Source organism: Herpailurus yagouaroundi, unplaced genomic scaffold (genome assembly GCF_014898765.1).
Source record: "Herpailurus yagouaroundi ecotype Mexico unplaced genomic scaffold, PumYag 77, whole genome shotgun sequence".
In the NCBI taxonomy this organism is placed as follows: Eukaryota; Metazoa; Chordata; class Mammalia; order Carnivora; family Felidae; genus Herpailurus; species Herpailurus yagouaroundi.
In genome coordinates this window covers 21,039,822-21,051,354 of record NW_024412388.1, presented here as the reverse complement: position 1 = coordinate 21,051,354, position 11,533 = coordinate 21,039,822, and the positions used below count along the sequence as shown (strand labels likewise).

At 52.1% G+C, this 11,533-nt stretch overlaps 1 protein-coding gene across 1 annotated transcript in view; it reads right to left on the bottom strand.

Annotated features, from left to right (window-relative positions):
- The window catches only part of SMPDL3B (sphingomyelin phosphodiesterase acid like 3B), a 23,905-nt gene that overhangs the window by 1,108 nt on the left and 11,264 nt on the right, over window positions 1-11,533 (bottom strand). The window contains exons 3-8 of the mRNA XM_040471535.1: window positions 9,277-9,374; window positions 5,166-5,309; window positions 4,028-4,200; window positions 2,996-3,176; window positions 2,777-2,910; window positions 8-364 (exon numbers count right to left, since the gene is read on the bottom strand). Coding sequence (XP_040327469.1) covers window positions 8-364; window positions 2,777-2,910; window positions 2,996-3,176; window positions 4,028-4,200; window positions 5,166-5,309; window positions 9,277-9,374 — 1,087 coding nt within the window. The remainder of the gene's footprint in view (window positions 1-7; window positions 365-2,776; window positions 2,911-2,995; window positions 3,177-4,027; window positions 4,201-5,165; window positions 5,310-9,276; window positions 9,375-11,533) is intronic.

Here is an 11,533-nt window from a genome sequence, read left to right as displayed (position 1 = left end):
ACGGCGCTAGCAGCGCGCGCAGGCCCAGCAGCGCCGCGAGCAGGAGCGCGAGACGGGGCGCGGGCGCGGCGCCGGGGGCGCGCAGGCAGGCGGCGTAAGCGTCGAATGCCACCTCGCGCATCGCGCACACGTGCTCGGCGCTGCAGGACGGGTCGCAGGCCTCCCTGTCGTAGCTGACCGAGTTGTAGACGTAGTAGCGCTGCAACGTGCCGGGGTCGCTGGCGATGCGGCCCAGCGCCGCGTGCATGGAGCGGGAGCCTGCGTCGGGCACTCCGTAGGCCTCGGTCAACCGGTACTCAAGCTCCCAGAGCGGGATCCCCTTTTCGTTCGCCTGGCTCAGGTTCACGAAGTAGGTCACCATGTCCTGGTGGAGGGAGGGAGGAGGGTAGGCCATGAGCAGCCGTCAGCTTCCACCCCCCGATCCTGCACCTTGCATTTGCCCCCAGACTCTTTGTAACTATGACTGCTGTTGCTGATGAGGTACCTGCACTTAATACCCGATTTCACAAATGAGGAAACTGAGTCCTAAAGAGTTTAATTAATTTGGGCAGGGTCCTACGGGTATTTAGTAGCAGTAGCAGGTTTGGAATCCAGGTTGTTAACCCTGCGGCCTACGTGTTTTCTGTCCCAGATACACAGGAAATGTTTATAGAATTAATGGATAAAAAGCAACTTTAAAAAGTAGGATAGGGTGCCTGGCTGAACGAGGTTATGGGATTGTGGCTGCCGAGGGCTTGGGATACACTCAAGACCCCTAGGTCTCCAGTGCATCTTCAGAACTAGAGTCTGGAAAGGTTTATCTGTCCAATGCTTTCCACTTAACTTTGTGGGCCTGCCTCAAGTCACTAGAAGTGGGGTAAGAGGAGCTGCTATGAATAGATGGTAACTTCCCCCTGGGCACATTACATTATTTCGTTTGGTCCTCTCCAAACCCTGTGAGGTACCGTTACTCCCATAAACGGAGGCCAAAGAGGTAAAAAAAAAATTTCATGAGTGGTGGAAAACCCAGGCCTCTCTGACTCCCTCCCTGAGAAGGATGTAGAGTATGTTGGGGGCAGGGGGGACGAAGAACCAGGCTGTGATTCCTCTGCTAAGGCCCTCTGAGTGCCCATGTGGACAACAGGCCATACTCTTGAAAGTCCTCAAAAAAAAAAGAAAAAAAAGAAAAGAAAAGCCCTCAGACCTCTTTTCCATACACATTTGCTCTGGAATCAAGGACCTACGTTATCTCATCCAGCCCCTGGCTATAAATGTCCTCTCTCAACACCCAGATTAAATCTCTATATCCACCTCTTCCTGGGCCTGCTCCTTGAATACCCTGCTGCCTCTTCCCTGGGCACTTTTGCCTGGATAGCATCTAGACCTCCCAAAGTTAACGGGTCCCCAACCAGACTTCTGATCTTCCCTCTGAAACCTGTTCCTCGTGCAGTGATCCCATTTCAGTGAAGGACAGCTTCACCCTTCCGGGCGCTGAGGCCAGAGCCGGGACTCCTGTCTCTCACACTGTTATCCAGCCCACCGGCAAATCCTGTCTTCTCTGGCTTCGGCACACATCCAGGATCTGGGGCATCTCACCGCCCCACTGCCACACCCTGGCCCGCGGCACCGTCACCTCTCAGTGATTATTGTTGTCACCTCCTAACTGATCCCCCCCCTCCCCACCGCCATTTCTGCCCTTGCTTGCCCTTTGAGCCTGTTCTCTGAATAGCAGACGTGGCGGTTTTGTAAAATTACAAGTCAGAATATTTAGTTCTTCCGCTCCAAACCCTTCACATCCAGAGTCCCACTCATGGCTGACATGATCTGACCTCATTCTTCCCACTCTCCCTTTGTGCACAGACCTCCTTGCTCTTCCCTAACACACCGAGCACACTCCCACCCCAGGGCCTCTGAACTTGCTCTTTCCTCGCCTTCCGCCCCCCCACCCATGCTCACGTGGTTTCCCCCCCTCAATTTACTCAGAATTCAAATGTCACCCTATCAGTGACACTTCCCTGCCTCACCCATCTCACAGCATACATACATACCCTACCGCCGGCACACTGGCCTCCTCCCTCTATTTTCTCCTTAGCGCTTCTCTCCATGCCTCACTTAACTTTCCTGATTTATTTATTGTGTGTCTCCTGTAAGAACGTCAGCTCCAGGAGAGTGGTGACTTTATTATTGTTCACTTATGTATCTCCTGAACTCAGGGCCTGGGAACCAGGGAACACGGTCGATGCTTGGTATATTTTGTTGAATAAATTAAGGAATAATATTTCTTTGCTGTTTCAACAATCGCAAGCACATCCCAGGAGATGAGGGGTTGCTTGATGAGTTAGGGGCCTGCTTTGGCTGGGACCTAGTTGGTATAGGCACGAAGTGGGCAATGGGCATGAGGTCACGACTGTCGGAAGCCTTGAATACCAAGCCAGGGAGATCCAGCTTATTATCTTATGGGCACTGGGGAGCCATTGAAGGTTTTTGAGCAGGAGAGAGACAAGAAGGACTTAAAAAAAAATTAGTTCCTTCTGTAGTATATAGCAGACGAGCTACAGCAGGGCAGGGCTAAAGGCAGGGAGGCCAAGTTGGAGAATGTGATCTAGGGTGAAGGGAGATTTGGGGACAAAAAACTGACCTGATTTGGTTGCAGGATTTGGAGGTGGCTCAGGGGTTCTGAACCTGAGCTCTAGAAGAAGGTGGATTCCCTGGAAGGACTTAGGCAAGGCAGTGATACATTCAGGTCCCTCCCCACCCTCCTCCTCTGGCCCCAACAGACCCAGGCAGGGCTCCTGACCTGCAGGCTCAGTGTGGTTCGGTCATATTCAAATACCCGGATGCCTGGATTGTTGGCCCCGTTGACCACTCCAGGTAAGGTGGTTTTCCATGGGGTGACCCCCGGTGTAAGGAACATGACGCTGATGGGGGCACCTTTCAGGAGAGAGACAGTGGGACTGAGAGAGGCTGGCAAGAGGAGGAGGGGGCTGGGCTGGCAGTTGCCCTCCTCGCCGAGTACCTGTATCATCATAAAACATCCGGAAGCTGTCAGTGTGGTGGTGACCGAAGAACTGCCCCGCGATGACATGATGGTGCTTCCGGACCACCTTCAAGTACTCCTCATTGAAGCCCTCCCGGAACCAAGCTTTGTTCCGAGTCTTCTCAAAGAACCCTGGGGGCACGTGGCCAATAATGTACACCTGCACGGAAGGGGTACCCAGGAGGGGCTCAAGGATTCCCTCCCCGACCCCTCACACCTGCCCGCCCACTTCCCAAAAGGCAGGCAGACAGGATCAAAGGTACCCCTTGCAAAGCAGATTCCGGTACTCTGGGTCCCCAGCAAAGATTTCACCTGGTGTTTTCCACTGTGTGCCTTTGCTTGTGCTAAGCCTGCCACCTGGGGTACACTTTTCTATTTTTCTATTTATGTATTTTGAGAGAGAGAGAGAGAGAGACAGAGTGTAAGCCAGGGAGGGGCAGAGCGAGAAGTAGAGAGAGAGAGAATCCCAAGCAGGCTCTACCCTGCCAGCGTGGAGCCCGATGACGGGCTCAATCCCACAAATCATGAGATCATGACCCGAGCCAAAATCAAGACTCAGACGCTTGGGGCGCCTGGGTGACTCAGTCGGTGGAGCGTCCAACTTCTGCTCAGGTCATGATCTCACGGTCCGTGGGTTCCAGCCCCGCGTCGGGCTCTGTGCTGACAGCTCAGAGCCTGGAGCCTGCTTCAGATTCTGTGTCTCCCTCTCTCTCTGCCCCTCCCCTGCCCATGCTCTGTCTTTTTCTCCCTCTCTCTCAAAAATAAACAAACACCAAAAAAACAAAAAAGTCAGACACTAACCAACCGAGCCACCCAGGTGGCCCCTAGAATACTCTTCTCTTTTTCACAGGCTGTTGTGTGGATGGAAAAAGCTGCCTCCTGGTACCAGGCTGATGAAGGACCCCTCTGTGATGGGGGCATCTTGAGTGGTTGGGTGAGTTTGTGTGGAGGCAGGAGACTCCTTCAGGAAGTGACCCTAGAGAGGTGGGAGGTGGAGGCAGGAGCCGTTACCATTTCCTTAGCTCGGGATGCATTGGTCAGCACGTCTTCCAACCACTGGAACTGCCGAGCGGGGTCGGCCATGCCCGCTGTTTGCTCATTGTTGCCGTAGTACAGGTTGGTGTTGAGGACCACGACTCGCCCAGCCCCACTCAGTCCAGGCAGCTTCTCGGCATAGAAGGCACCTAAGACGTCACAGCCAGAGAGGATCTGAAGGAACCTCTGTGCCCTCCACTCCATGCCCACCTTCTCCTGCCCTTGTGTCCTCCCTTCCCATCTTTCCCATAGGAGGAGCACGGTGAGTAAAACCAGAGGCTCTGGAGGCACCCAGCCTAGGTTCAAGTCCTGGCTCTAGCGGTTAGTAGCTGTGCAGCGTGAGAAAGTGTTTACTTCACCTCCCCGTGCTTCGGTTTCCTCCTCTCTCTAATGTGCATAACAGCAAGAAGCATTTGTCCCTCCAGATCCACTGTCAGCCCCATTCACTCAACACTCTGTCCCAGAAGCTGATCTCTGTGGACTAAACCCGCGGGCTTCTGGTTGGGTTTTCACCATTTGGAACTGAGGACAGGGAAGAGAGTAAGCCAGGGTCACCTTGTGCTGGCTGTGTCTCTGGATCGGTGGCTCTCAGCCACTGATTTTGTCCCCCAGGAACCATTTGGCAGGGGCTGGAGACATGTTTGGTTATCACAGTGGAGGGTGTTACTGGTATCCGGTGGTTAGAGGGCTTGGATGCTGCTATGCGCCCTACAACACACAGGACGGCCCCCACGGTGAATTATCCGGCCCGAGGTGTGAACAGTGCCAAGGATGGGAAACCCGGCCTCAACCGGAGGTCACTGCGCCTTCCTAGGGTTTTTGGGAGGGGTCTCGGCATGTGCTGAGAGTAAGTGCCTGGCACACAGTATATGCTCAATAAACATTCATTTATGATCCTCGCTAGTGCCATGGGGTGGAGCGTATGGGCACTGGAGTCGGCCATCTCTAAGCTGGCTGATCTTGGCCAAGTGACTCGACATCTTCAAACCTCTGGCTCCTTATCCGTAAAATGGGGATAAAATCAGTACCTGTTTCACGGGGTCGTGTTGAAGACAAAATTCAATCAGACCTTGGCATACAAGTAAGTGCTTATAGCTGCAGATGGTGCTAGTACCTTCTTTGAAGAGAGCGATGGATTCGTTACTGAGCCAGGGCCTCCACAGTTCTGCTACCTGATCATAGATGCTGTTGCTCCCTGCTGGGAGCTGGTTCTTGGGGTGAAAGTCATGATTCCCCAAAGCAGCGTAGACTTTAGTACCTGGGCGGGAAAAAGAGAAATATAAACATATTTATGTGAAAGCGCTTGGTGGAGTTAGTCATTTTCGGTCCGCTAGGAGCCGTCCGCGCTAATGGAGAAACGCCGTAGCACAAATGAGGAAAATACAGAGATAAGCAGAAAACCACATTCAGTAGAATCTGGCTGAACGTTGCTCAGACCTGGGAAGGAAGAGCCGTGAGTTCTCTGATCCCAGTTCCGAACCCCATTCCCAGCATAAAGTTCCCTGGTCGGAAGGAAGCGTCAGAGGTTGAGAAGAAGGCTAGAAGACCTAAATAATCTTCACATCCATTATCAGCCCCTTGGCAATTTAGTGCTCCCTTGTTCTTGTCGATTCCAGGTCCACTGACTTTTAGAGAAAGGGTTTGGTTCACTCGGGGAGCCGTAGGAGTTTCACTCATTCGTGAGTCAAGGGGTGTTTATCGAGCACCTCATGTAGATCTGGGAACCAGGCACCCAGTCCCCGTCCCAGGGGTCTTGCTGTGCAGTGGGGTTGACAGGTATTGAGTAATTAGAGGTGTGAGGGTGTCACAAAAAAGGGAAGAGCCACTTGCAATAGAAGCCTACAACAGGGTGGGGGGTGGAAGGAAAGGAAGGAAAGGAAACGAAAGGAAGTGGCTTGTGAATGACTCCTGTGGGGAGGGAGCCCATCAGACTCATTTCCTCCCCAGAAGTAGCCTCATTCTTGCTTGTATTTTACTTCTGTGTCTGGCAAGTAGTAGTTTCTCAATAAAAGTTTCACAATAGGGGCGCCTGGGTGGCTCGGTCGGTTAAGCGTCCGACTTCGGCTCAGGTCATGATCTCGCGGTCCGTGAGTTCGAGCCCCGCGTCGGGCTCTGTGCTGACAGCTCAGAGCCTGGTGCCTGTTTCAGATTCTGTGTCTCCCTCTCTCTCTGCCCCTCCCCTGTTCATGCTCTGTCTCTCTCTGTCTCAAAAATAAAAATAAAACTTAAAAAAAAAAAAGTTTCACAATAAACACGGGGCACCTGGGTGGCTCAGTCGGTTAAGTGTCTTCAGCTCAGGTCATGATCTCACGGCTGTTGAGTTTGAGCCCCAGCTCGGAGCCTGGAGCCTGCTTCAGATTCTGTGCCCCTCTCTCGCTCATGCTCTGTCTCTGTCTCTCTCTCTCTCTCTAGAATAAATAAACATTACAGAAAAAAGTTTGACAATGAATAAAAACCCCTCTGAGCTCAGGGCAGGGTTTTGCCCTTAGCCTGGCGTTCCCCAGGGACTGACCTTGACCCAATGAGGGAGGATGGAGCCTCCAGTTCCCACTTGGAGAGATATTTTCACAGAGACTTTTTGCGCTGTAGAGCCTACAAGATCTGAAAGTGCTAAAAGGTCTGCTGAAGGAGGAGGTTGTAAAATTCCCATCAAGAATTGTTTGCAAAGGCAGAAGCCCTCACTGTACCTGCCTGGAAAACCCTCGCCTCTTTAACACAAATGCCACCAGCCTTTAAGAATCCATTTCAGGGGCACCTGGGTGGCTCGGTCAGTTGAGCATCCGACTCTTGGTTTAGGCTTCAGATCGTGGTCTCACGGTCATGAGATCAAGCCCCAAGTCGGGCCCTGCACTGGGCACGGAGCCTGCTTAAGTTTCTCTCTTTTTCCCCCTCTCTCTCTCTCTCTCTCTCTCTCTCTCTGCCCCTCCCTCATGCACACTCTCTCGTGCTCTCTCAGAAAAGAAGAAGAAAAAGAAAAAGAAGCCGTTTAAAAAAAAAATGCCCCAAACCCCACAATCCCTGGAATTCTAAGAACAGATGAGAAGGGAGGAACTCTCTCCTTCCTTCGCTGCTTCTTTGTGCCAGGCACGGTTAGAAGCTTCTGACAAGCACAAGCTCCATGAGGGCACAACCTGGCCAAGTTCCCTCCCCCCTAGAATGGTATCTCACTCACAGTAAGAATAAGATGCTCAATAAATATTTGTTGACTCACTAAATGAGTGAGTGGATTACTTAATCCTGACAACAACCTTCTGGGCAGGTACCGTTCTTCTCCTCGTTTTGCACAGAGAGGAAACTGAGTCTCCAGGGCATTGCCCAGTGGGAACTGGCAGAGACTGAATCGGGACTGAGATCTGTTTGCCCAGCACACCTGCATTCACCACTCAGCCATGCTGGAGGAGAGGGGCCGGGGTTCACAGTGACTCTGATGGGGAACACAGGTGGCACGTGGCCGGAAGAACGCATGACACACGATGTGGATCTGAAATCCAGAGTTGCGGTCCCTTCCTCCCCTGCAGCAATTTGCTTGACTTCTCAGTGCTCCGGCTTTATTTATCAATAAAACGGAGAGTGCTTGCTGGACCTGTGTTGCTGTAATTCTCAGATAATGCCTCGGGGCGCCCGGGTGGCTCAGTCGGTTAAGCATCTGACTCTTGATTTTGACTCAGGTCCCGATCCCAGGGGTCGCGGGACCCATTCGATTTGAACTCTTCTAGTATGTTCTATTTTAACATCTCTACAGGCGGAGTGTAACTTAACTGAGGCCATGAGGAAGCACTGTCGTACTTGAATTAACAGCGTTTTGTCCTTAGCAATACATAAAATATGATGCGACTTACAGTTGATAGCGTCTGGAATATTAGGAAATTCAGTAACTGTGCAAGTGTGTTATAAGCTAGAGGATCTTCTAACTTATGTTTGTGTGTTAACTCATACTTAGAAAGCATTTTCTCAGCCATCGTTCCGCTTTTATTCCCGAAGTGCATGGGGAGCCAAGGAAAGAGGGCTCAGGGTTGGATGAGTTTGAGTCCCTCCCTGGGAACTGACTGGTTCTGAGCCATAGGTTCCTCATCTATGCGTCCAGACAACTAGACCATGCTGCATAAAATGATTCCCGTCGAGGGAAGAAGGTGGCAGAAAGGTTGCCTGGAGGACAGATGTGGGGTGGTGACAGCACAGGGCCCCTCCTGGAGTGGCGGTGGCAGTGGTGGATAAGAGTGGCGCTCAGAGCTGGATTTGTGTCCTCCCCCTTGCCACGTGACCTTGACCAGTTTACTTGACCCGGAGGCTCACATTTCTCACCGGGAAAGTTGAAACAGTAATAGCACGTCCCTCCAGGATTATCGCAAGGAGCTAAAGCATGTAATGTTCTTAGAACAGTGCCTGACACGTAGCACTGGATGCATAGATACGTGTAGTCACTGCTGCTGCCATATTTATTTGTATCATCATTAGCCCATATCTGGGTCCTGGGGACCCATGACTAAGGCCTTTAGAGGATGCAGCTGTACCAGCACCCGAAGGAAGGGAGTGGGGGGCTAGTGGGCTGCTCTCACGGGTCCCCAGCTGGCAGCCCGAGAGCCCGATCCAGCCCCCGGGACCTCGTGTTTGGCACAGGCTGCTTAAAAACATTTTCAGGGTCCGTTAGGTGAGGGATGCGGATATCATTCTCCTTGTCGTGTTCCACGGGACTGCTGCCATCATCACTCACAGCTCTGCCTGCCCTCCTAGGCTCTGAAAGCCCTAGAAGCACAAGGACAGCACCTTAGCTGGAGCCCAGCATCTCCCGGAGGCCCCTGTAGCCAGGATGGTTTCAGGGCAGTGGATGGCAGCCCTGGGGCCACCGCAGGACATGGGGCTCTCTGCGAGTCCCCGTGAGACTTCCTGGCAACCGTGCCCGTATGTAACCGTAGATGCCCTGAGAAGGGGCCGTGAGTCTGTGTTAAACAGGCAAGGGCAGAAGGCAGCGAAATGTCAGGCATTTCTGTTAATGGGATGCTGCGTGTAAACACAGGCCGGTGATGTCTCACATTCTTTGCAGCGTTGCTGGAAGGGAAGAAACAACCAATCGCCGTGAAGTGCCCCGCCGGGGACTTGGCCAGCAGCCAGTGCTGCCCGTGGTTGAAGGTCGCTCCTCCACATCTTGCTGCTGTTGCTCTCCTACCGTGCCGGACACCGCCTGGGGTTCCGGGACTGCTTCAGGGGAACCAATGACAGAGTCTTACCTGGAAAGACCTCTCTGATGAGCCTGGTCAGGCGGTCCACAATTGCCAGCACGGCTGCCTCTCCCAGCCTCTCATTGGGCACATGAGGCGTGTCGTCACTGGAAAACACCATCGAGCCGGTTTGGTGTGGGCAGCTCAGGAAGGGGCACGAGAAAAGGAAGGGACAGCCCAGCCGTGAGAAAAGACGCTGTGGAACTGGCCCTCAGGCATCCCCTGAGAGGGAAGGGCCAGGCTGGAGCTGGGGGTCACGCAAGACGGAGCTCAAACCTGGGCTCTGCCGTTGACCTGCTGTGGGTCCCTGGGCTGGTTGCTTAACCTCTCTGAGCCTCCATTATGTCGTCTGTAAAATAGGGAAGATAATGGTACCTACTCCTAGATTTTCACGAGACTTTATTAAAGGGGGAAAAATTGTGTGTGTGTGTGTGTGTGTGTGTGTGTGTATATATATATATATATATATATATATATATATATAAAATGTAGACTGGTGGGACCACTTTCTACCTTATAAAGGGCATATTTCCTGGGCAGCTCTCCTAACTTGGAAAGTCTTTTCCTTTATCTTCTTTTTTTTTTTAAACTTCTGCTTTTTGGGGTTTTTTTTTAAGCTTATTTATTTTTAGAGAGAGAATGTGCGTGTGTGCATAAGCAAAGACGGAACAGAGAGAAAGAGAGAGAGAGAGAGAATGAGAATCCCAAGCAGGTTCCATGCTCAGTGCAGAGCCCAACACAGGGCTCCATCCCACGACCCTGGAATCATGACCTGAGCTGAAATCAAAGAGTCGGTCACTCACCCTACTGAGCCACCCAGGCACCCTTGTTTTCCTTTCTCTTAAAAAAACACAAATAAATAAATACAAAATAAAATGTAGAATAGTAGCTGCTCAGTTGTAATTATTATTTAAAGAGGGAAGCTCGAGAGTTCCAGTCCCATCTTGCAGGCCCCCAGGAAGCTCGGGGTGGAAAAATCATCTCTGAGTCCTGCCCTGTTCCCTAAAGGGTTCTCAGGAGTTTGGAGCTGGCTTCAGAGTCCACATCTACTCTACGGCAGATCCAGGACCTGCCCCAGGACAGTTCTGCCCCTCGTTCGGCTGACCTAAATTCCTGGATCCAAGTTAGAAATACACAGCAAGGCCAGGGAGCAGGGAGGAGAATGGGGAAAGGCAGGTTAGGGGATGGGTCGGAGCCCCCACAATCTAAAGCCTGAGGACCCTGCTGGACCTGACAGGGTGAGGCAGCCGCTGCCCAGGTGCCCTCCGCCCCCTCCCCACCGCGCCCCATCCCCGGAGAAGTTAAGTAGCTTAATGAATAGTACTGCTACCGCTGCCAACAGCTCACCGTGGCTTACTTTGTGCCAGGGGCTTTCTGTGTGTGACACCCACATCCCCGTGGGCTTCCCATCGATAATCCTACAATGTGAGTTCTATTGTTAGTCCTGTTTGACAGATAAAGAATCCAGGCACAGAGAGGTGGAGAATCCTGCCCAAGGGTATAGAGCGAGAAAGTGGTGGACCCAGGGTCTGAGTTTAGTCAGACTGGCTCCAGGGTCCACGCTTACACTCATCACACCCTGCTGCATTCCTGACACCCTCCTCAGGGCTGCAAGAGGAACCTCTCGGCCCTGTCTTCCCCAGGGACAGGCCAGGGGTCCAGAGTCATCAGAACAAAGTTCCTTTTTTATTTGTCCCTAGTTTGGAGGATCTAATTCTTTCTTTTAGAAAACACTTGCAGTTTCTTGGGGCGCCTGGGTGGCTCAGGCCGTTAAGCGTCCGACTTCCGGCTCAGGTCATGATCTCACTCACGGCTCAGGGGTTCGAGCCCCGAGTAGGGCTCTGTGCTGGCAGCTCAGAGCCTGAAGCCTGCTTCGGATTTCTGCGTCTCCTTCTCTCTCTGCCCCTCCTCCACTCATGTTCTGCCTTTCTCCCTCTCAAAACTAAATAAACAGGGGCGCCTGGGTGGCTCAGTCGGTTGAGCGTTCGACTTCGGCTCAGGTCATGATCTCACGGTTCCTGGGTTCGAGCCCCGCTTCGGGATCTCTGCTGACCGCTCAGAGCCTGGAGCCTGCTTTGGATTCTGTGTCTCCCTCTCTGCTACTCCCCCACTCACGTTCTGTCTCTCTCTCTCTCAAAAATAAATAAACATTAAAAAAACAATTAAAAAGAAAGCAAAGCTAAATAAACATTAAGAAAGAAAGAAAGAAAGAAAGAAAAAAAGAAAGAAAGAAAGAAAGAAAGAAAGAAAGAAAGAAAGAAAGAAA